At 39.6% G+C, this 25793-nt stretch overlaps 3 protein-coding genes across 5 annotated transcripts; 2 read left to right on the forward strand and 1 right to left on the reverse strand.

The window, feature by feature from the left end:
• The first annotated feature begins 1198 nt into the window (after positions 1–1198).
• Positions 1199–9078, forward strand: LOC120560946 (P2X purinoceptor 4-like). Of its 2 annotated transcripts, XM_039803853.1 has the most exons (12): positions 1199–1341; positions 2025–2172; positions 3861–3932; positions 5005–5077; positions 5175–5271; positions 5354–5434; positions 6287–6428; positions 8203–8339; positions 8410–8503; positions 8603–8668; positions 8746–8850; positions 8987–9078. In XM_039803853.1, the coding sequence occupies exons 1-12, from the start codon at positions 1199–1201 to the stop codon at positions 9023–9025; spliced, it is 1197 nt and encodes a 398-aa protein (XP_039659787.1). In that variant the 3' UTR covers positions 9026–9078. The 2 variants fall into 2 exon arrangements, with proteins under 2 accessions (XP_039659787.1, XP_039659788.1); XM_039803854.1 differs by lacking the exon at positions 3861–3932.
• A 519-nt stretch (positions 9079–9597) lies between these two features.
• gucd1 (guanylyl cyclase domain containing 1) lies at positions 9598–14555 on the forward strand. The gene is made up of 6 exons (XM_039804516.1): positions 9598–9996; positions 10137–10221; positions 10444–10609; positions 10711–10802; positions 10904–11145; positions 13345–14555. Exons 1-6 carry the CDS (start codon positions 9990–9992, stop codon positions 13434–13436), a joined length of 684 nt encoding a protein of 227 aa, XP_039660450.1. The 5' UTR covers positions 9598–9989; the 3' UTR covers positions 13437–14555.
• A 666-nt stretch (positions 14556–15221) lies between these two features.
• upb1 (ureidopropionase, beta) lies at positions 15222–24977 on the reverse strand. 2 transcript variants are annotated; one of them, XM_039804485.1, is made up of 10 exons: positions 24842–24977; positions 23968–24139; positions 23745–23832; positions 23124–23218; positions 22881–23039; positions 22632–22801; positions 21505–21586; positions 18816–18858; positions 18213–18367; positions 15222–16575 (listed from the first exon to the last, which is right to left on the reverse strand). In XM_039804485.1, coding segments are annotated over exons 1-10 (1050 nt in total). In that variant the 5' UTR covers positions 24844–24977; the 3' UTR covers positions 15222–16491. The 2 variants fall into 2 exon arrangements, with proteins under 2 accessions (XP_039660419.1, XP_039660418.1); XM_039804484.1 differs by having other exon boundaries at positions 24748–24977.
• Positions 24978–25793: the final 816 nt, after the last annotated feature.

Genomic DNA, 25793 nt, shown 5'->3' on the forward strand with positions numbered 1-25793 from the left:
TGAGTATCTGAAAGTGGCATGTAAATGTGTGGTCAGTTTTTACAAAAGTTTCATTGTGTTTGCTGCAGTATGTTGTCTCTGTCTCTTCACACCGGTGAGTAGATTACTAAAGAAGGCCACACAGCAGTGCACCTTGGCATGTTAAACTGGCAGCTTCACCCTCCTGCCATGCACCTTGCAAAAAATGAAATGAAATTGCGTGTGTCATACATGTAATGGAATTTTATTTAGACAGGGCCAGTGCAAACATTAACCTATAAAAACAAGGATAGATGCATTGTAGATTTTGGCACAATTGCTCATTTCTGCCAATATTCCCTGAGCAGGTAGATAGAACAAAAATATAATAACAGAATTCAATAGAAATGGAATACAAAACACCGGGTTATACAATTTTACAAACATTGTCATTCACATTTCCCATCCCACCTAATTACGATAATTTGCAAATATGTGCAAAGTAAAATGATCGGGCTCAGTCATTCCCACATCCTAAAACGAGTCTCCCCCCACCCCAGCCCATTCACGAAAATGTGCAGAGAATGGATTTGGATTTAGTGTAATCAAATTTGATAGAAATAAAGCTGTGCATTCCAAACCCTAACTCCCATGTACAATATTATAATACTGCAGTCCGATCATGTATTTATGATTTATTACTACAGCATTTACACTTTTACATACCAATCAAAACTTTCAAATAAACAAAATGTAGCTATATAACACTGGAAAGGACTCCCATTGGAAATATATATAGATAATATTTGCTAAAGTATGATTAAAAAATAATAACAATATCCTTGCCAATTCTACTGTGCCTTATTCTATTGTTACACGAGACTTACTGTATGTATTTCAGGTTCTCTGGTCAGTTAACAGTGCTGCAAAGATCAAAAGTGCTTTTAAAATTCCCCTTCTCTTTTCAATGTGTGACAATGAAACGTACCAACCCTGCAAACTTATTTTTACGCTGGATCATCTCTAGCTCACCACCTATACAGTCAGAAAATATAGATAGTGTTTTGTCGCCTATACTGTATGTGGTTATTTTAAACCTACTGTATGTTCACTACTAAGTGTGTACTACATGTAAAATGCACTCAGGACAAAGATGATTTGAATACAATAATTTGAATAAGGGCAGCTATGTTCACTCATCATCGTTGCACAGTCCATCACTGGTGTGTGCGGTGCAGAGATGAGCAAGCCTGCAGGCTTCTGTCAGCGCTGTCTGCATTACGCGTTTGACTATCAAACACCTAAAACACTGGTTATTACAGACATTGGGGTAGGATGTATCTTCAGGTTTGGCCAGCTTCTGGTGTTGCTGTATGTGGTGGGGTAAGTAACAAATGATGGGGGGGTGTGTGCGTGTATATGTGTATATTTATATATATATATATATATGGTGTACTTGGTTGGGATTTGGTCAAATGTGGCAGCGGTGGAAAAGTATTATACTAATATATGTACTAATACCACAATGTAAAAATACTCTGTTACAAGTAAAAGTCCTGCTTTGAACATGTAAGTAAGTATCATCAGAAAAATCCTCACATTTTAGGAACTGGAAACAATCAATCAGTTCTGTCAATCAACAAAGTGTTAAATTGGCTAATCATTTTAGCTGGACTTGTAGGCCGTTATAATGTTGGGTAGTTCAATTTATAATAAAACATTATACTTTATAAACTACTGTAAATAACTTTGTTTTGTGCGCAAACATCTTAATTTGTAAAGTGACCAGTAACTAAAGCTGACAGATGAATGTAGTGTACAATATTTCCCTCAGAAATGTAGTGGAGTAGAAGTGGAAAGTGGCATGAAAAGAAAAGACTCAAGTGAAGTACAAGTACCTCAAATGTGTACTAAAGTACAGTACTTGAGTATACTTAGTTACATTTCACCACCGAATGGGGATATGAAGCTAAACTTGTCATGGAAAACTGTTGTAATGAGCTGCCTGGTGATTTGTAATGATTTGGTTGCATTGTTAAACGTTTCCTACTGCTGTAAACCTGCAGGTATGTGTGTGTGGTGCGGAAGGCCTACCAGGAGACAGACTCTGTCATAAGTAGCGTCACCACCAAAGTCAAAGGTTTTGCCTTCACCAACACATCTGACATGGACCCCCGGTTTTGGGATGTGGCTGATTATGTTATCCCATCCAAGGTATATAACCATATGTTTTGTCTTTATCACGGAAATACCCACGCACAAACTTAACAACCACTCTCCATTTGAACTCATAATCTATGGCAGTGGTTCTCAAGCTTTTTTCATTGATGTACAGTACCTCCTTTGAAAAAAAGATTTTTTAGTACCCCTTGAATGGAGCAATATGTTGGTAGAAAAAAAGCCTATATAAAGAGGTACAATGCTGTGCCTGTTCAGGCTAAACAACAACCTTGTAACTGAAATGCTAGCCTACATTTGAAATGTTTATAATATATATTAAGTTCATTCATAATTATAGTATACTTATTTTAGGAATCATTATGAAAAAAAAACTCTCTTATACCCCCTGCAGTACTACAAAGTACCCCCCATTTGACAAAGGTAATCAAGGTCTGTAGCAGCATCACGGGTACTCAACAGAAAAGTCTGTCCGATTTGTAACAAACAGCTGTTAAAGAAAGCAGAATCCATCCTGTCTGACAGCACCCACCCCCTGCACCCAGAGTTTCAGACCCTGCCTTCTGGTTTGAGCTTCAAATACCCACTAGTCAAAACCAACAGATATAAACACTCATTCATACCTTCAGCCATCTCACTGCTAAACTTAAATAGGATAAGGAAATATCAGCTTGACCACAACCAAGCATTATAAATATGGCTTTTTTTAAATTTGAATTAAGTTTACATTTGTTTAAAAATGTATTTATTTTACATTTTTGCTATTATATGTAGTATTGATCTTGTGTACTTGTCACTACTGCGAAACCAATTATCCATTTGGGGATAAATAAAGTTGTACTTGACCATTTGAGAACCACTGCTCCATGGTAAATGACATGGCAATTGTGTTGAACTAGTCTCGCTTTGGCAGACCTTCCTAGACAGCTTTGCAGAGGAGGGCCTGGCTAGCCCACACAGCATTCAGGGATGGGAGAGAAACGTGCTCTGGTTTATTGGCATTTCTTTAAAGGGGTGATAGAATGATTATATAGGGTATTTCACACTGTTCCTTAAGGTCTCCTTATGGGGTATTCGTTTTGGTAGTCGTTTTTACAATCGTCTTTGGCGGTGCTGCAAAATAGCCTCAAGAAGGAATTTGTTTTGGTGGAACATGTGTATGGTCAAAGGTTGTTTTAGTTGTGCGACAGAAAACTGATAGATAGTCTAGCTAGCTGTCTGGATTTACCCTGCAGAGATCTGAGGAGCAGTTAACCATAGTCCTCACAAATCCACTGGAGTTTAGAATAACAACATAAAGAAAGCGGAAGGTAACGGACATCCGGCCTTCATGAGGGACATCCGGCGGAATTTCCGGCGGCACCAGAGAAATCCCGGAAGTGGAATGTGGTGTATACAGACTAGTGTTGAACTGATATAATTCAGTTTATTTAAGAAGGGGACAGTGGAAATTAATAAAACACTTCTTCTTATACATGGGTTAAAAGTGCCAAAAAATTACCCATAAGGCTATTTTTCATCTGTAGTCCCATGGCACGATGTTAAGAAGGCTTTTTAAAATACAAATAAACAAGATAGAAAAGACAAAACAAGACACAGCACAGAACCAAAAAATGCCCATTACAAAACAGGTTACATAATGTACATGTTTGTTCAACTATGACTGTGAGCAAGATGAGTATTTCATTTTCTTGTGACATTTGTGCTTCTCTTCTGTCTAACAGGGTGATAACTCATTCTTTGTTTTAACCAATATGGTTGTTACCCCCAATCAGACTCAGTCACGTTGTCCTGAGGTGAGTCACTGATGCTACCTGATATGATATAGTATATATATGGAATGTTATGGACAAGTCATAGAAGCTAAGGTCAGGGCCAACAAGGGACTCTGCACAGTATTTAGATGCATTGTTATTGTTCAACTTACATAAACACTGTTATGAAACAATCCGATCACGATTTTTTGTGGTTCTTATCCTATCATCTACTGGCTTGACCTCTGTGATTTGATTCTGAAAGCAGTTACAAGCCCACAAAGTGACATGAAGCACGGTTCAGTTCACAATGTTCTAAAGGTTTAATGACACACACATGAATATATACATTTTCCCAAAAAAATCTCTATTCACTTTGATGACGTGAGAGTAGATACAGGTGAGAAAGAGGCACCAGGAGGTTTGGTTTAAGGTAGGTTCACGCAGATACATCTTCAGGAAGGAAAACTGAGATACCAATTTACCAGTTGAAAAAGATGTGAGAGGCTTTCTTCAGACCTTTTTTTACTGAGTGGAATGTTACATATTCACAACAAACGCCAACCTGCTTAGGCCAATAACCAGTGGTGGAATTCAGATCCTTTACTTAAGTAAAAGTACTAATAGCACACTGTAAGAAAGAAAAAGTCCTGTATTGAAAATGTTACTTAAGTAAAAGTATGTTAAGTATCATCAGAAAAATTTACCTAAAGCATTAAAAGTAAAAGGACTCATTGCAGAAAAATCCTCACATTTTAGAGACTGGAAACGATCAAAACAGTTCTGTCAATCAACTAAGAGTTAAATCGGCCAATCAGTTCAGCTGGACTTGTAGGCCGTTATATTGTCTGGTAGTTTAATTGGGGAGGGACTGAATACACAAAGATACTTGCATGAATAGCTGTGGATGTGGAGAGGGGCCTATAAATTTCTTACTGTAGCTATGTTACTTTATACACTTATTGACTTGCTCTTTTCTTACTCTTATTTTACCTTGAATTTGACTGTGAACAACTGCAATTAAATAATTTCCCTGAGGGGATCAATAAAGTATTCTGATCCTGATTCTGATAAAAGGGTCACATCAGATTGACACCGTTGATTTCTCCTCCAGCTTCCAAACCCATCAACTACTTGTGTGGATGATTGTGACTGCATCGAAGGACACAGTGATCCTCGAGGCAATGGTAGGCTTTCCTCACTGGGTGGCATCAGATTAATATGGGTTGATAAAGGATGTCTACATACAGCAAACACCACCTGACTGACCAATTTCCCTCTCAGGTATACAGACAGGGCTGTGTGAGAACTATTCCACGACTGCCAAGACCTGTGAAGTGCTCTCATGGTGCCCTCTTGAAATAGACACTAAGTTGCCCGAGTAAGAATATATGCAATGTTAATAGTATTTATAAGTTATTATAGTATAATGTACGTATCGCTTGACATGTTGTTTCCCACAGACACGCACTGCTGGCTTCAGCAGAGAACTTCACTGTGTTGATCAAAAACAGCATAACATACCCGAAGTTCAACGTTCACAGGTCAGTTTCTAAATGTCAAAAGAAAGGCTCTTATCATATGCATGGCTGCTGTTTCCAGTGGTGGAATGTAACGAAGTACAAATACTTCGTTACTGTACTTAAGTACTTAAGACCCTCGGTAATACAGCCTCCGGTAAAAGTGAAAATAAAAATGTTTTTTATTATTTCCGTTGTTAAATCATATTTGCCATCTATTTCTCTCCACAGCGTCGTTTACTTCTCCACCAGGCTGCGTTAGACGCGTTCATATCTTATTTATTTGGCTGGACCTCTTCACATCCTCCTCACCATTTCCGCTGCTTCAAACACTTTATTTGCTTAGGCTCCCATGGTTAAAGGAAATAAAAGCGTCTTAAAATACATCCATGAATAAAACCAACCGCATTCCGATTCAACATATTTCCGTTTTAGGCTGGTTAGGATATGAACTTTTTTTTAAAGCCAGGCGTTGTTTCTGGTAGCGGACAGTATGGATACTGTCGAAGCTCAGCCCTTTGTAAATCACGGGTCGCTAGACACAGTGCGCTCACTGACCAAGGTGCAACCAACTAACCAACTTTTTTTTCTTATTAGCATATTACCATTTAAAATGGTAATATGCAAATAAGATTAAGAGAATAAATCGTTATGCAAGTACTTCTACTTTTAATACTTAAAGTACATTTAAGGTACTTATTTACTTTTACTTAGGTAGGGTTGTCATTGTGGTACTTCTAAAATTACTAAAGTAAATATGTCTCTGGTTATTTGCTCTTTTACTTAAGTACTGAGATTCAGTACTTCCTCCACCACTGGCTGTTTCATTGTGTGCCATTATATCAAATGTATTTCTTGGCTTCCTTCCTCCCCCAGAAGAAATATTCTGCCACATATTAACTCCTCATACCTGAAGAGGTGTGAATTCAATCGTGCAACAGACCCTGACTGCCCCATATTTCGCCTGAAAAACATCGTCTCAGAGGCTGGAGAGGAATTTCAAGACATGGCTGTAAAGGTATGAGCAGAATTAAATATGACACACATTTTTCAAAATGTTCATTTCTGTTTAATTTAACTCTCCACTCTTCTTAATCTCTTATCTCCCTTAAAGGTCCAATATGTAATAAGGACAGCTAGCGTTTAAAATGGTTACTGCAGTCCAAATTCAAAATACTGACAAGTGTCGTCTCCCTTGGACCCTCCTCCCCAGCGCTGAAGTTCACGGGAGTTGCCAGGTTGAGAACGCTTAGTCTCGCTTTGCCAGACCCTCCTCCAAAGTGTGCTGGAGGAGAGTCTGGCTACTCCACATAGCCTTCGGGGATGGTAGGAGAACATGCTCTGGTTTATTGGCATTTTTTTAAACCATCTTGGGCGGTGCTAAGCACCGGAAAAAAGCTATAGGCTCGGAAGGAACTTGTTTTGGTGGATGTACATTTAAAAGTTGTTAAAGTCATCCAACAGAAAACTCGGATTTTACAGATAGTCTAGCTAGCTTTTTGGATTTACCTTGCAGAGATCTGAGAAAAGGTTAACCATAGTCCTCGTAAATCGACCAGAGTTTAAAATGCCAACACAAAGGAAGCCCAAGGCAATGGATACCCGGCCTAAATGAGTGAAATCTGGTGGATTTTCCAGCGGCAACGGAGCAATCCCGGAAGTGAAACATCAAGTATATACTGTAGACTAGAGAATGCTAAACCCAACTTCACACAATGTCAATGTTAGCTTGATGCTAGTCTCGCATTGCCAGACATTACTCCACAGCGCAGCGGAGTTGCTAGATGCTGCTATGTTGACGGTTATAAAATCCCGTGCTCTCACCGAGCTCTGTACCCGGCCACCTTTTATCGACTAACCATAACAACAACGACCGCTAAAAAGGCCGCGACCTTGCGGAGCTCTGTGCCCGACTGACAGCCACCTTTTCTCGGCTTAACGTCACTGCAACAGCCGCTAAAAAGACCGCAACCTCATGGTCGTCTGTGCCCAGGGCACAGTCACTGTCTGTCAGCTACGCCTGCTGAACAGAAGCGGGGGGAACAATTTTGGCAAGGGGGAGATTGTCGGTACTACTACTACTTCAAGACCCATTATACAGCTTGTCTATACACTGTTCAGTCAGTACATTACACAGTATGGTTGCATGCCAGTTTGTAATATCATAACCTTGAAGCTTAGCCACAATAACATAACGTTACATATATTTCAAAGCGACCTGTAGAATACTGAGAATACTGTGTCCCAATCCAACAATTCAGGCTACAGGGTGTTTTGCCAAAGTTAAATTGCATGTTTCCATTATGAGTCAAAACTTGCAGTTTCTGACATATGTCATGGACCCTACGTTAGCAGTTAGCTTGTATTAGCATGGCGGCGTTAGTACCAGTCAGGATCACTTCACCGGCTTTGTCTAAAACAGTTTTGCGAGTAACTAACCTTGAGTACTCTATATAATTAAATGCGAGCACATGAATGTTGAAATGAATGAAAATGACTATCCCTACATTAGCCATGATATAAATGAATGAAGCTCAACGCTTACCTGTTTAGGAGGAAATTTTACAGGTACAGTATGTCTGGCAACTCAGCCAGGTTAGCATGTTTCTTTAATTTCTGATGACACATTGTGGTCATTTTTTGAGTAAATACAGTACATAGGCCTACCTATATTACATATTGCACCAATTTCAGTTGTATGGTCAGAAGTGTTTATAATGTCATATTTGTCTACACTTGTAGACTGTATACACAGCTGGATAAAGGATGATTTGTATTGTATGTTTCTAAAGGGTGGTGTCCTCGGTATTATTATTGACTGGAGCTGTGACCTGGACTGGTGGGCAGGGAAATGTTACCCCAAGTACAGCTTCCGCAGGCTGGACAGCAAACATCCGGTCAATAATGTGGCTCCTGGATACAACTTTAGGTGAAACCATTGTTAACAAATGCTCATTAATAAATGGATTAAGCTGGGGATAAAAACATTTTTCTTTTAGGTTTGCAAAATACTACAAGACCCAAGATGGAGAGGAAACTAGAACCTTAATCAAAGCATACGGGATCCGGTTTGACGTCATTGTATTTGGAACTGTGAGGCCAGAATAAATCTTTAAGTTGCAAAGACTTAATCAGCTAAATGTGTGCTCTCTTTGCTCTGACAATACCTGGGTTTGTTCTTTTATCGCGCAGGCAGGGAAATTTGGAATTGTACCAACCATAGTGAACTTGGGTGCAGCATTATCAATCCTCAGATTGGTGAGTATACATGTTCAGTCCTGCACGTAATATGTGATTTAAAAGAATGCAATTTTCTAGAAAATGTTTTCCTACAGATTCCCGTTGTTACTGACTGGTTTATGCTGTCATGCACGCGTAAAAGAGATATTTACAGCAAACATAAAGTCACATCTCTGAAAGAGGATGGGGAAACTGAATCAGTAAGTGAGCGATACTTTAAGTTTCACATTCTACATTCCTCACTGCCAACAGTAATTAGCATTGAATGAAAAAAATATTTTGTGTGGTCAATTTTACTCGACAGATTATCTGTTTTCTTCTATTTTTATAAAACAGGTGTCATTGGGAACGGGCACCAGCTACGGAACCCAGTAACATGAGCCGCTTTCCGACCGGAGGGATTTTTGCAGTTCCTAGAACATAACGTTCCTAGAACCCTTTTTTTCTCCTGTTCAAACTGGACCAATTTGGGGATTATTAAATTCCTCTGGCCACAGTTCCTGTAACTCTTTCAGCTCCTACTTCAGGGCAGGGTCTTTTCCCTTTTCCTTTTTCTACATAGTGGTGGTTAGATGGCTGTGATTATAATAACAAAAGGTCAGTTCCTATGGCCACTTGCCAGTGTGAATACAAATGGTAACCTGTTTTGGGTGGAGAGTAGATAGTAGAACTGTTTAGAAGTGGTCTGTTCCTATAACTACTGTAACTACTTGGTCGGAAAGAGGCTATTGTCTCATCAACATGGGGGGAAAAAAGGGAACCTGCTGAACCTGCTCTGAAAAAAAAATTACATATAAACATAGATCTTCCACATCATTTGAATTCTTCAATAAAACTGTTGAAATGTTGAAAATGAGTGTTGATTAAACGAACCTATACCTTCTAGCCTGAAACATTTTAAAGAAGACTACCCCGCACCGCACGGGGGCAGCATAACTTACAACATAACAACATGAACAAACCCAAGTAAGAGGCTTCTCAGTGTGCTAGCAAACAACAGCTAACCGAAGCAGAGCTTCACCATTACAAAAACTTGCCAAAAAAAATAGTTTTTCTTACTTATATCTCGTATTTGTTTAGTTAAGTAATAATTGTATGTGCAGCAGTGGTGTGCGTTGAGGAGCTAGCTTCGCTGTATAAGCAGCGAACCTACCAACAGACTAGTTTACGTTAATACTGTTAGCCTGACAGCTAATACTGCAGTTGGGCAGCTGGTTTCTGCTACTAAGCATCCATGAAGAAACCCAACCGCGGCTTCAGTGCTGTAAACAAGACTGGCCAGCTTGTCTTGAGTTAACGTTAGCTAGTGGGCCGCTTGTCTAAGAAAGAATACAACAGAATGACAGGTGAGTGACTCGACATGGTGTCAATAACTTTAAACATAAAGTTACGAATTGAGCTAGCTTGAATTGTTTTCGATAGCAGAGCCAGTTTACAGTTGTGAAAGTGTAACTAACATTAATAATAACGCCACGGGTTTTCTCAGAGGATGCCGTCTTGCTGAACGTTCCTGTCATTCGGCAGCTGTTCCACTGGGACTGTGGGTTAGCCTGCTCCAGGATGGTCCTGAAGTAAGTGCACAGCAAAGTTGCTTACTTCTTGAATCAGTGTGTTAATCATTTTTTGCTATATGTAGCTAGTCTACCAAAGGTCTTCTGAATAACTATAGTAAACACCGAGCATACGATAATGAAATTGTACTGCCTAGAAACACTGAACTGATTGACAAGCGTAACACTGGTGCACTACAGTTAACCCATAGGCATTCACAGGCTAACTGTCTAATCTTGCAGGTACCTCCATCCAGTCAGTGATGAGGAATTTCAGAGAGCATGCTGGGAGCTCAAGCTGACAGAGAGTGTGTGGACTATTGACCTGGCCTACCTCATGTGCCATCTAGGAATCAAACACTGCTTTTTCACGCAGACCCTGGGTGTTGATAAGGGCTTTAGGAATCAGGTACTTTGCTGAGTCTACACCATTGGTACTGTCCTAGCAAGATTGTGATGTTCCTAGTTCTGTGTGTATGATAGTGGCTTTCTCTTTGGTATGATTTGCAGTCCTTCTATAAGAAACACTTTGATACAGAAGAAGACAGAGTGAATGAGCTCTTCCTTAAAGCAGAGAGCAAAGGTGTGGTGGTAAAGAAATGGTGAGTTTTGCTGTTAATACTTATTCAATTTGACAAGCCACTTTTGCCTTAGATAAAGTAAATCTAACACATTAAATGTCTTTGTGGATGTCTTCTCATAGCTCTGTGACAGTTCAGGAAATCCAGGCTCATCTGGAGCATGGCCACGTTGCCATAGTGCTGGTAAACGCAGTCGTCTTGACATGTGAACTGTGTTCCTCGCCTGTCAAATACTGCTGCTTCCTGCCTGTGGGCCAGAAGTGTTTCTGCAGGAAGCCAGAGTACCAGGGCCACTTTGTGGTATTGTGTGGCTTCAACAGGACCACTGGCTGTGTTTTCTACAACAACCCTGCATATTCTGACCGTGAGTAATCTCATATGTCTAAAGCACAGGCAGGATGATGCATAACTGTAATAGAATAAGAAAGCGGTTACCGAAGCCTTTCTGAAAAAAATATAGCTTTAATGTCAGTTTTGAAAATATAATGCCAAGAAATAGTGATGCACCGAAATGAAAATTCTTGGCCGAAACAGAAAACCGAAAAAGAGGAAACCAAGACCGAAAACCGAAACCGAAACACCGAAAGAAATTAAGCCAATTATTAGTACCATTGCATTTATGGCTATGACTGTGTACTAACTTTACTAAAATCAAGGCATTGCAATTGTATAAATTAATATTAAAGTTTAATTAAAAAAATATCTAGCAGAAATATGGCTACAATCTGATAGTCACATACAGTATACAGTAGCCTAAGAACAGAATAGCTTACCTATTGTTATATTATTATTATTATTATTATTATTAATTGAGGCACTTTCTTGCAGGATTTCACTGAACATATCAGACAACGAGGGTGCATGCCCCTCATCTGGTGCAGCGAGACAAGTCTTTTTCTGCGCTCTGATCTCCTGCGCTGGGCTGCTCGTCTCCGCTCCACGCGGGTTCTCCGCATCCATCGCGGCCTGGATCATTTCTCGCGGCGCCTGCTTTATTTCCGCATCCAAGTAATGGTCTTTATAACGCGGATCAAGTACAGTCGCGATGAAGTGCAGAGGACCCGAACAGATCTCACTGAAACGTGTGCTGACAGACTCTAAGAGCGTATTCTTTTCATTGTTTTCACATCGCGGGTCCGTCTCCAACCTCTTTGCTTAGGAGACGCTTTGCAGGTGGAACGGATCGGGTACTGACACACGTGCAGGTCGCGTTTTCTGTTTGCGTCATCACAACATTTTCGTATTGTTTCGGTGATAAAGGTATTTCGGCCGAAAACCGAAAATGCCCTTTTGGGCCATTTTCGGCCGAAAATTTTCGGTGGCCGAATATTCGGTGCATCCCTACCAAGAAACAGTGTCAGATGTTACATCAGGACTTGGATGCCCTGATACGTGTTGCCCCTTTTTGCCACATAAAGGGATATTAGTTTTCTTTTTAGATAAAAGTAGTGCTGAAAAAATTAACTGACAAGTTGATCAACAGAAAAATAATCACCAACACTTCTGATACTCCTTTAATTGTCTGGGTCATTTATCTAGCAAACACTGCAGTTTCAAGTAAGGATTTTCGGCTTTTCATATTTAATAATAATTACATAACAGATTGATAAAACGTAAAATATGAAGTCTTCACCCCTGGGCTCTTACAACTTGACTAAGCAATTAACCGATACATCTAAAAAATAAAATCAATAGATTAATGAAAATGTTTGTTAGTTGCAGCATTAGATCAAAGCTTATTTTAGCCTATTTTATTTAGAAGACTTTTTAGTTAACTCCAAGATAATTCTTTAATTCTGCATGCAAAACAATCCACAACAGTTTGTGGAATAGGCAACCTTTGAGATCATTGAAATTTTGAGCAGATGAGGGTGCAATGTGAAAAGTTGTCTTGCATTGCCAGACCTTCCTTCACAGCGCTGCGAAGGAGGGACTGGCGAGTCCAAACAGCATTCGGAGATAGGAGAAAAACGTGCTCTCCTTTATTGGCATTTCTTTAAACAAATCACAATCGCTAAATGCCAAGTGGAGCCATGGTACTGCTGCAAAATAGCCTCGGGAAGACAGAAAACTCAGATTGGACAGATAGTCTAGCTAGCTGTCTGGATTTACCCTGCAGAGATCTGAGGAGCAGTTAACCATAGTCCTCATAAATCAACCAGAGTTTAAAATTACAACACAAAGGAAAGCGGAATGTAACTGACATCCAAAAAGAGTGACATCCAGCGGAATTTTCGGCTGAACGAGAGCAATCCCGGAAGTGGAACGTTGTGACTATGTGTAAAGTAAAAGAATCATTTAAAGTTTTATTTATTTAAAATTTATCCTGAGGGGAACATGAATGTCGGTACCAAATTTCATGGCAATCCATCCAACAGACGTTGAGATATTTCACTCATGTGAACCTCATTGTGACACTAGAGGAAACACAGACCGCCATTGCCACACTGCTAGTGGCTAAAAACAGGAACAAGACAATTAGCTGATTCTTGTACTACTATAATCCTTTTACTGCTACTGTAGTAACAACTTGTTTGTGTGTGTGTGTTTGTTTTATATTCAGGGGTGTGCTGCACCAGCGTCAGTAACTTTGAGGAGGCTCGGAGGAGCTATGGGACAGATGAGGATATCCTGTTGGTCTTTAAGGAGAGTTGATGGACAGTGAAGATGGGTTTAGATTTCACTCTTCTCCTCAGCTCATCATTGTAGTGATCTTCTGATGCTGCAGGTTCGACAGTCTCGGACTTGTGGCTCCCCCTGGTGTCAGTTGTCGCAGATCCCCTGGGCCCTCCTCTCCGGTGCTAATGAGCCCAACTGATGACATGGCTGCTGCAGATTCACCACTCTTATTCCCTCCTACACAGTCAGTACCACTCGACCCGTAAATGATCAACAGCTGGGAGTTTGAATAATCTAAGTTGAATTTATTTTTTTATTCCACTTTTGAGATAAGCAGGTAGTTTAAATGTATTTTATTGCATCTTTGTTGAATTTGAATGACCCATATTGGAGCTGTTGAAATCTCAAAGTGTGAGTATTTCAGATTTGTGAAACTGCAGTGGATAAAATGTGGGAATAATGACATAGAATAGGAATTACCAGGAAATAGCGTGCGCATAATTCAGGGCTGATGATGACAACATTTTAGTGTATCTAATTTATTTGTCCTGTTAAGTGTTGAAATCCTGAAGAGGCTCGTCAGCAGCCTCCAGCCTCACCTCCACATGCCTTTTAAAAAGAAATCCTTCTAACTCACCTCTACGTCACTTTTTATTCTGATGATACTATCGACAGGGAATACAGGAAGTAGTTTTGAGAGTCTCAGGTAATTTTTGCTCTGAAGTGTGACTTGCGTGTCAAATGAAAACTAGTTCAATGCAAAACCCCAAAGTTTGTCTGTGGAACTCAATCTGCCTGCAGAAGAACATGGACAATGGACTGACATACTGAAACATGAACTCATCAGTTTTATTCACTTAACTGGAGAGAAAAAAAAACAGCTCGGCATTTTGTGTTTTGGTGTCGTGGCAACATGCTGGATAAATAGATACGTCGTATGGTTGTTTTGATCGGGTGGAAGGACAAAGGAGTAATTCTGACTCATGTTCTCTGTTGTGAAGACTAGGTCGTTTCCTCATTGTTACTTAGTTTTATTTTGGTATTGTGTATATGTTTTTGCACTACACTTCAAACCAGACATAATTATGTGTTATTTAAATAAATACAAAATTTACCATGTAATTGCTTTTCTGAATAAATAAAAAATGATGTATTCCTGGTCGTGTTTTTTTTGGGAAGAACAAACAACACATTTTAAACCACAAACCTTTTTTTTTTTTTTTTTTTTTTTTATTAAACAGAGGGGCATTTATTATATGTTGTGATAAAAGAATTCCACCCTTGTCATGTATTTAATTAAGACACTTCATTTTAAACTCTAATTTTATATTTACATTTTGCCAAAGATTGGCACAATCTGATCCGGGCAATTTTTTCTTATCCAAGTTATTAATATAGACCATTCCAATATTAGCCAGCTAATATGAGCCTCTTATTACTAATGTGGTTCTTGGGAGGATGGATTTAATAATCATGAACAAAGTTATCTTAAACATCAGTAGTCCAACCGACCGTATTTACCCTAAAGCATATTAACCTAAAATCTATCGAGTAGATTATCAGCACTCTATAATCTATTAATTGAATAATTAATAATTGTCATAATAAAATGGTTGTACATTTTGATGTGAGGTCACCAAACTCTTTGTGCTAAGAACAATAAAGATGTAAAATGTTTCCAGCAGTAGCAACAAAGCTCACTAGAGAGTGAAGGAGCCGTCAGTCACATTCTGTACATGATACCCACACAGTCCTGAGAGGACATCTATCTTATCAGCCAAAATAGCCTAAATGCTTTCATTTGATTGATTAATTTGATCATTTAATGATTATGACAAATTTCTATTGGTGCCTCTAATGAAAATTAGTTGGATCCATCTTATATAGTCTTTAAAAGTTATGCAGATTGTGGCCGGGTTGGCTCAGTGGGTAGAACAGGCACACGTATACTTAGAATTTTATGCCTTGATGCAGTGACAATTTCCTGCATGTCTTCCCCCTCTCTCTCCCCTTTCTCAGCTGTCCTATCAATTAAATGCGGAAAAGCCCCAAAAAAAATTATGAAATTTTTTTTTTTGACCTTAAAGCGAGACTAGGGCTGGACGATGTACACTATATCGGCTAAACGATATAAATATGTCTATCTTATATATTTTTTCTGTATCATTTCTATCGCAGTGTCGCAGAAAAACCCGCAGCCCAATTGTGTTACAGCAACATTTACACACTATGCTCTGATCCTTGCGCGTTATGTTCATTTTGCACTAAAGTTCTCAATAAAATTACTAAATTCTTAGTACTTTTCATTCTTAGTATGAAGTATTTAATTCATACAGGACTATACAAAAATAGGCTTTAACATGTGGTTATTTCATATATCGTGATGTATATTGTTATCAAGTTTTTTTTTAATTTTTTTTTAAGACAAGTCATTTTTTGTTGTACTGATTAAAAGTTAAATTCATTTGCAATAAAACAAACCCTTGTTCAATTCAATGCACTCAGCTACTACAGCCTTACTTGGTCTAGTTAGACCTTTGGCTTACAGACAGTGGCTAACTATAGTTAATGTTAGCAAACTTAAGATATATATTAATGTGTAACTCACTGACTTTGTGAACTTTCCCAACTTTATGCTACAGTTACAAAACAGTTTTAGCATTTAGCCTTAATCCATAATTGGCACTTGTGGCTGCAACGGCCACTGTTCAGCAACAGTTACATGGTCTCGCTTTAAGGACTTGTTGATCTGTCTACAGCTCCATGTACAGTTTTAGACAACTGAAAAAGCCAGGCTTGTGTTAAATGATCAACAATGAAATCAAGAATAGTTAGGTATCCACTTATAAAGAACACTGGTTTGACTTTGAATGTAGTGTTCTGCCATAAAGGGATGGAACCAAGAAAATGCCAACAATGTGACATACAAACAAATATAGACAAATTATGCAGAAGAAAATGGACCCCCTCAAAAAAGACATGCTATATCTCAAGGGGTTATTCCTAATAAAAAAATCCCCAACTTTAGGGAAAAAGAAAAGAACTTAACTTGGTTTGTTTCAAACTTAAATCTACTATAGTAGAACATCATCTACTCCTTCACTATGTTGGGTTTGAAGTCATGTCTGACAGCCTTGGTAAGTTCCTCTGCATACTCAGAATATCGCCCAGTCATCTGCAAAGTAAGTTACATAGATAGATTAACAGTAGTCCAGGAGAATAGATTGTTTTTCGGACACAATGGTGTTTACATAATACAAATCTTCTTAAAACCTTTCGCCTCTTTAGCTAGTATGTCTAATATACAACCAACCAATCACTGCAGGAACACATAAACCTTTATGGGCTACAGCTACACTACTACGTTTTTTGTTTAAAGCTTTAGTGCGTATCTTTTGTATATCAATGAACATCTTTTACATTCAAGCCATTGCCAAATGAGTTGATACAAAGCTAATTAAGACTATCAGCTCCACACAACTCTCTCAGTATTTCTCAGTATGGCTATGTTCAGAAACTGGTGTCCTCCGGCGACTCTTGCGCTCAGAAAATCAAGTGAAGATAATAACCTCTTCTGAAGCAACCATCATGTTTTTTTTAATCCTCCGTGTCCTCCTTGGCTACAAGTAACTGCGTAGAGTAAGGGTGGGGGTGGTGCACAATCATGGAAGGCTTGGGTCATGTGGATGCACCGACAGTTTTATTCTCATTACTTAGAATTCCTCATGGGGGAGACAATATGCACTATAGCTTTAAAGACAAATATCTTTTCAATTCAATTCAACAACTGAATGGAAAAGATATTTGCTAAGTTATGCCTCGCATCCACAATAATAAACCATTTCCGAGAATGGAGACTTTGGAAACACTGCTGACCCATTTTGGTTTGAAAACACTTGGGTTGCTTTGTATTCTGGACGGGCATGTTCCTTTGGTAACAACGATGCACGTCAGTCGGTCTTATCGGTTAGGTAGGCTTACAAACCTTTTAGTAAAAGTTCCACTTCGTCATCGGTCCAAGCAAATAAATCCCTGTCTTACTTTTCGTTATTGTTGTTGTTTCTCCAAAGTATTTTTTGTGTTTTCAACGTATACATCCATGATTGTCAACTGCAGAGTAACTTCAGACAATCTGCTTCCAATGTTACACCAACACGCCCATGCCCAGCATGTACGAATGGTCATGTTTTATGCGTTGTCAGACATGTTTATATGAACGTAGTCTCGCTTTGCCAGACCTTCCTCCACAGCGCTGCGGAGGAGGGTCTGGGGAGATCACACAGCATTTCAAGATGGGAGGAAAACATGCTCTGGTTTATTGGCATTTCTTTAAACCAATCACAATCGTCATGGGCGGCGCTAAGCACCGGGCAGAGCCACAGTGACGCTGCAAAGCCTCGTGAAGGAACTTGTTTGGGTGGAACATGTGTACGTTCAAAAGTTGGTTTAGTTGTGCGAGAGAAAACTCAGATTGGACAGGTCTAGCTAGCTGTCTGGATTTACCCTGCAGAGATCTGAGGAGCAGTTAACCATAGTCCTCATAAATCCACCGGAGTTTAAAATTCCAACGCAAAGAAAGCGGAAGGTAACGGACATCCGGCCGAAAAGATTGAAATCCGGGGGAATTTCCGGCGGCAACGGAGCAATCCCGGACCTGGAATGTCATGGATATAGACTAATATGGACGGAGATTAGTTTAGACTGGAGCTAAAACTCTTGCGTCAATAGTAGTGTAGATGTAGCATTAAAGTAGGTAAAAATGTGACATACAGGAAGGCAACATACTGTATGCAATTCCCAGTTAGTTTTTACCTTAAAACTCCATTTGTCGCTGATTTGTCTGTTCAGGTTGAGATCCAATTCTACCACCAGGAGTCCGTCACGGGTCCTGGAGAGCCCCGGGGTGCGGCTGCCATCAGGAGCAGCCACATAACTGGATCCATAGAAGTGTCCAAAGTCATGGTGAGCTGCAAAAGTCAGGAGAGCTCTAAGTGGTACTGAAACACTGTGTGTAGGACCATACATGACAGACTAGGAAAACACAAATACATTTATAGATAAAATAAATACTACAACATCACAAAATATTCAGGTTATCCGTTAGAATATTTATAAAAGTAACTGTGTGCACATCCCACCTTCTGGCAGGTGCAGGACAAATGAAAGTACTTAAAACGAAAAGAAGGTAATGTCCGCAACACTGCTTTAAACTCCCATATTTAATATTCTTCAGGCCTGAAGAAGACCCAGTTGGGTCGAAACGTTGCATTTTATATTAAATATGGGAGTTTAAAGCAGTGTTGCGGACATTACCTTCTATCCGTTAGAATAAACATACTAATGCACATTTACAGGTTAAAGAAGCTAAATGAAAATGACGCTAATTTTCTCAATTCTAGGAAATAAATCTCTTACCTTTTCTTCCATCACCAGATGTGAATTCACTTTTGAAATGCTCCTGTGTGAAATACACGAATAAACATAAGGTCACACCGGCTCCCAACAGTGACTGAGCTGAGTGGAGACGCCTGAAGAGGGCCATAGCTACCACAACCGACTGCTGTGTAACTTCCAATTTTGGGAAGAATTGGGTGTGTAAATAGTCTTTAGGATAATAATCAGTATACGTATACTTTCTTGAGAATTTGGCTAAAACATGTCCCACTAAGAAAAGTGCTAATTCTGTTGATGAATATAAATAATCAGGGTTAATCATCTGAGGGTCTTTTGCACAAATGTAAACTTTTTTCATAAGTTTGTTTTTTAATTTAATGAATTATATTTTTATATGTGAGCCCATTGACCACAAAATCACTTGTCTTCAAATGAGGGATTATCATTTCAGTTTGATAAAAAACAATAAAAAATGTTTTTAAAATGAATAGAATACTTACCAGATGAAAAGGCAGAGTGAAAAGTCTCTATAAAACTAAAAGCAGTGAATTTCCAGCAATATTTACTCTTATTTTGTGGTTGCTCAAAATGTGTACCAAGTTTTTGTTAATACAGTGAGATATATATAAAAAGCAATAAAATGTAGTTTGACGGTGTTGACAAAAACCTCCAAATCATCCTCAGTGGAGGCTTGAATATAATTTATGATCACGATAAATACTAATATGGCTTGTAATGTTTCATTAACCTCTTGATGTTTATTTATGTAATTTCCCCCTACATTTCTTCCACACAGGACCCAAATGCATGCTAAACAGGGAAGACTTTGCACAGCAATCACAGTGACTGTTGAGCCGACTATAGTAAATGTATTGTAATACATTGACTCATTTGGGAAACTCAAACTAGCGCACGACCTCAACGTCATCGTTCTCAGCCACTCAGACAGGATGCATCTGCCATTTGGAACCACATGGAACCAGTCCTCAGAGATATTTGTTTGAAGTTTCCAAAAGTTGATACCATTCACTTTTGTACTGCTTGCTTGAAGCAGTACAAAAACAAGAATAACTTCTGTCCGCTCCGCAGCGTGTTTGCAGTACTCAGCTCTATCATATCACTGAAGCCGACATGCAGACATATGATGCACTCCTTCCTCAATCACTAAAACCTGTACCAGCAACGAGAGAAATCCATCAGGCCACACATGGAGCATAGTGTAATTTCTGGCAGGTCACTGTCAAGCTTGGCTATTACTCAGCTCATAGATGACAGTCCCTAAGCCAGCACACAAGCTGATGGCTCAGCTGATTCCCTCCAAAGCACATGATTGGATTTCCCAAATAGAGCGCTCTATTTAAACTGCCTACCTCAGTGCATCTCTGCTAGCGCTTGCAACCCACCTCCACCCCAGCTCCTCCTTTTAAATTTATATTCATGTTGTCTGACTTAATCAATGTCATGTCTGTTGTCATGGATGCTGCTCTGTTCTGTACCCTAGGGGGATCCTGCCACTGCTGCTCTCTCTGCTTGAGGCTTTCTATGTATGCACATGGAAAGGCAGGGAGGTGTGCTCTTCCTGCCTAACGCTATCCACATATGCACGTGGAAGAGAGCGGCATATATTGCAGATCACTGTCATGTTTCTGCAGTGAGCCACAGCTGTGCCAGTGTTTCAGCCCAACAATATCTCTGTTGACTGAAAACACAGGGTACAGGCTGAGGAAAATGTTGACCCTATCACAAACGGGAAAGAAGAGCTGGCCTTTGAGATAAAAACAAAAAATTCCAATATCGTAATTTTTTTTATCTCAATTTTTGTAGCACTTACAACAGCTTTTTGTAGCATTTACAACAACAAAAGCATTTTATAAAATGTTTAACCCTTGTAAGGTGTTCATATTTTTGTTACACAGCAATGTTCCCGGGTCTGGTGGACCCACCTGATTATTAGGCTTTTAAATCAATACAGCCATAACAATTTATATAAACATACTTAACAGATGTTTACTTTAGCTCAATTACCAATGATATATACATCATTTATGGTTCATATTTGCCATTTACCCCCTTAAGATCACATTTCTGATCATATGATCATTTTCGTTTTTTGTGAGAAAACAAGGAAATTCAATTATAAAAAAGGAAAAAAAAAAATACAAACAAGATTTTTGATCATTATTGATGCTTATTTCTTAGAACTTAATCAGAACAGGTGAAAGTGCTTGAAATATAACAATTTTGTAACTTTGTGTGGGAATAGCAGGTGTAGAAAGACAATATAGTTTCATAGCACCTACAATTATTACACAATTATTACACTCGGGTCCAGTAGACCCGAACACCTCATATGTAATAGTTATGTGGCGGTGGGGGTGTACCGTGTGCAGTCACTGAAAATAAGTCATTTTTTATGTTCTTCACAGAAAATGAGTCAAGGCCAAGGAGTTTGACTGAAATAATAGCATAATTTTTCTTTTAGCAAACATTGAAAACGGTCCCACAGACCCGAACACCATACAAGGGTTACAAATTATGAATGTTTTCTAACCAAACCAGATTTAAAGAAAACAACACTTTATGTCTAAAATCTGGCTACGACCATGAACTTGATTGTCAAAAGCGCAACTCTGTGTGCTCTCATATGCTGTCATTTATCAGACCTCTGTGAATGATTGCAGACAGATTGTAGTTCTGGAGACTGACTTACCGTCCCAACACGGTTGATTGCACAAGTGAAACAGTGGTTAGCTATTGCTGCATTCCTGGCCTCAATGGACCACATAGGCTCACTGTAGACAAGAAAAAACATTATTATTGATGTAAATAAAACAATAACTAACAACAACTTCAGCCATGTTGACGGTACAGTATATAGCAACAGCAATAGGTCTAGTTTGGGGGGGAATAAAGGGAATAGGTACCACTATTCAATTACATTTTATTTACAGTGTCAAATCACAACAGATAGAGTAGGTCTAGACCACACAAAAAATTTACAGAGACCCAAAAATTCCCCCCAAGAGCAAGCCTTCCAAAACTTCCTTTTACAGGCAGAAACTTCAGACAGAAACTGTCTCTTAGTGGGCATTGTGACTTATAGTCAATTTAAGATGAAAATAGAACACAGAATAACTGCCAACTAAAACCCAATTTTAATGAAAAGAGAAAACAAAAATAATCACAGGCTAAAACCAGTGGTGTAGTCTAGCTTTTTTGTAGTGAGTATACTGTGATCTTTCCCTCCCAGCTTCATAATCGCCAGTCACAGAGCGACGCGTCCCAGAGCGTCAACCCCATAAGTATTTTATAACGTTATCGCATATAGCATCAGCCTTATCTGGCTCATTTTCTGTAGTTTCCGTACCGTTAACGTCTGCTACAGTGTCACTCGAAGCAGCAGTATAGTTTAATGGGCAGGCTTACCAAAATACTGTGTAGTTTAAATTCGCTTTCGTTTCAAGTGTGATTCAAGTGATTCACATTAGTTAATTTCAAATTTGCAAAGAGAATGACTGCCAAGCAACTGTGTTGTTGTTCCTATGCGACTTGCAAGACAGGTGGGGTGAATTTATGAACGTAAGTGTGAAAGTTCTCGCACAAAAAACAATCGTTGTTACGTATCGTTATCATAGCATTTTTTTAAGTGGGTATACAGAAAACCTTGACTTTTCCTACTGGGTATATGGCGTATTCCTGCGTATCACATAGCCTACACCACTGGGAAAAACTAAATCGGATGAAATGAAATAATACCAAAAAAATTAGACATCATTGTAGCAATTGTTAATGCAGCAATGCCAGGATGAATACTACTTACTCCATTGAGTCTATTACCTGAGAGCTCCAACAGTAGCTGATGGGTTAAAGATGATCTCCGCTCCATTCATACTGTACATGAACCAGTTGAGAGGGTGATGGCGCCCGTAGCAGATATTAACAGCAATGTTCCCAAACTGTGTCTGGAACACTGTGTGGCCAGTGTCGCCCTCCATATAATATGTAGACTGAGTGTAAAAGAAACACAGTGAACAAAGCACTTTGCCTAATTTCATACAGCTGCATGTAGGGAAATCACACACTAACCTCATTAAAGTCTCCGATCCTGGGAATATGGTTCTTCCTGCTCTTTCCCAGCACATTTCCAGAGTTGGAGATCACAACTGCTGTGTTCCACAGAGTGCTGTGCAGCCCCTCTCTCTCCAGAATTGGAGAAACAACTATCATGTTGTATTTTTTAGCCAGCTAATGATAGAATCACAGTGTTATTATTGGGCTTCTGCACTGTAAAGCATATCATTGCACTGTGGCAGACCTCTGGAATCTCACCTCTTGGCAGAAGCGTGTGGTGTTTCCTTCTTCAGCAGACTCTGCAAACTCCGTCCATGGTTCTTTCTCACGGGTGCAGAAAGCAAAGGGCATGGCTGGGGACAGCAAAAGAAAGGTTAGTTTTGTTAACTGGCCAATATGTTATGTGCAGTTCTGACTAGGGCTGGGTATCATTCAAAACTTTTCGTTATCGTCATCCATACTGTGAATTTGATACCAGTTCCTGAACGTTATCAATTTTTTTTAAATCCATTTTAACAAAAAGACATTACAACACAACACATTACGGTACAAATCTTTTTTTCAGCTACTTTACACCTATTTGATCCACACTGTAGTCAAGCTTCCCAAAATACAACAACATACACATGTGTGAGCCCCGTCTCTGTGCATAGCGTGGAGTTTTTCCTGCATTCCTCTATGATGTGGAATGTTAGACAGCCAATCACAAGCATGGTACAAGCATGCTGTGTGCTTATTGGCTGACGCTGATGAGATATTCATATTTGGTAATGACGGACACATTTTTCAATACTCGATACTAAGGAGGTAATTCGGTCGGTGCATAAAAATATCAAAGTTTGGTACCCAGCCCTAGTTCTGACTCACTAAAACACTCACTCCAGGTCTCCTGAAAGCAGACAATGTTTACACCGCACATGGCTGCCACTTCAACCATTTCACCAATCCGGCTATGGATGGCATTGACCTGTGGAGGGGACAAGCAGAGGGTTTACACCAGTGACTTATAACCTGTAGCTTTAAGAATGCACAGCACCCTGTTCATCTCTATCCCACTGAAACCACGACAGGCCTGTTTAATAACATGTGTCTGAGTCCTGACCTGGTCCAGGATGGGAGCATCAGTGGGCAGAACTACGTGGTTCTGAATGAGTCCCACACGGATCCTTCTTGGTGGCCTCAGTTGTTCCTGTGCAGCTTCAAACCTGTAACCCTTCAGCTCAAAGTCACGCTCAGCGGCAGCACTCACAGCACATGCAGGCAGGTCCAACTTCCTGCGACAGACAAGCTTCTTCATCAGTATTTACACAATGGACACCCTTATGTGATGTTTTCAAAACATGCAAAACAATATACAGGGCTACACCAGAATAGTGATTTGACATTATTCTCAAAATGCATTTGGATGTAATTTACATAAAGACATGAGGTAGATCAGTTTTTGCTAGTCTCTTAATATACACATAGGAAAAGCCAGTATTCTAATATTTGAAATACTAAAACTTTAAAAGCAAATAGTCAGATGTGAAGAGGTTGTGCAACACGTATGTAGATCGTGCAGCCGTGTTCTATGTTGTATTGTATTATCCTTGTCACTTAGATCAATTGAATGCATAAAAAAAAAGAAGCAATAACACCATTGTGTAGCAAGTGGCCTACTTGGACACAGAAACTAGAACGTTTTAAACCTTTTAATGAGTAATCCTTTCTTTGCACAGGTTAAAGGTTGTGTGTTTAACACTGTAGATCTTACACAGCTGACCAAAGTCCATGCAACAGAATAATAATTTACCAGGAACAAATTGAATAGAAAATGATATGATCCATAAGACTGGTTCGGTTCAGCACAGTTAAACAAGTAGCTACTCTCGCGACAACTCACTGTGTTTCCTTTCCGAATAAAATGCGTTTCACTTCTGACAGCTCGACCTCTGGCACGTGGGACTCCAGAGATTTCTCCAGCGATTCAAACTCACATGCGGACATCTCTGCGTGTTCTTCGGGTTTATGGCTTCACAGCAGCTCCAGTGCAGCTCGTTGACTGATGGATAGGGGCTGTGCATCTGCACTTTTTATCTGTTACACTCGTTACATAAGCCTCAGGGTTTTCCCTGGTTGAGTGGCGCTACTATGTTTGTGCAACGGCTGGTAAGGGAAGTTGGGTAACTCTACCAGTGCACGTTTCAGATTCAGATTTAATTCACAAAATATCACAATTAAAATATGACGCATTATTATTCATTTCACTAGCCAGCATTATATGAGTTGATTTATTTTTATTTTTATTTTTTGGCCGCGCCGGCCCATAAAGAACTGACAGCGGCCCATTGGTTAATTGTCTTTATTGGCACTGGTCTGACCCAATCAAATCTAGGAACCCCCTTCCCCACACCCGGCCCTGAGACACAAGCATAATAGTTATGCTTATGCTGGAAGTTTAGCATCCATGTTAAAATGGACGAACGACCACCAAAGCGCAAGGGATGTGCAGAGAAATAACGGGAGAAAAAGATTTAGAATCTACAGGCGGATGCCTCAAAATGTGCCAAAATTTCTGACATGTTTGGGGCTGTAGTAGCTGCTTCAACATCAGCATTACCTGAAGTAGAGGAGGAGAGGTAGCTGGCTATACAGAGAAGCAGAAACAGCATCATGACAGGGAAGAAGCACGACAGGGCCATATGGGTGCGAGTGAGGAAAAGATGGAAGAGAGACTAGTTGACGACGTGGTAAGGAGTAGGAAAATGAACAGGGACTCTCAGGAAGGTAGGGAGGGAGGCTGTGTGTGTGTGTGTGTGTGTGTGTGTGTGTGTGTGTGTGTGTGTGTGTGTGTGAGTGTATACGTGTGTGTGCGCGTGCGCGTGTGCGCGCCTCACGTCATAACGACAACAAGCAGTTTGACTGTTAAAGTTAGTGGCTGTCAGGTAA

The sequence above is a fragment of the Perca fluviatilis genome, chromosome 6 (genome assembly GCF_010015445.1).
Source record: "Perca fluviatilis chromosome 6, GENO_Pfluv_1.0, whole genome shotgun sequence".
In the NCBI taxonomy this organism is placed as follows: domain Eukaryota; kingdom Metazoa; phylum Chordata; class Actinopteri; order Perciformes; family Percidae; genus Perca; species Perca fluviatilis.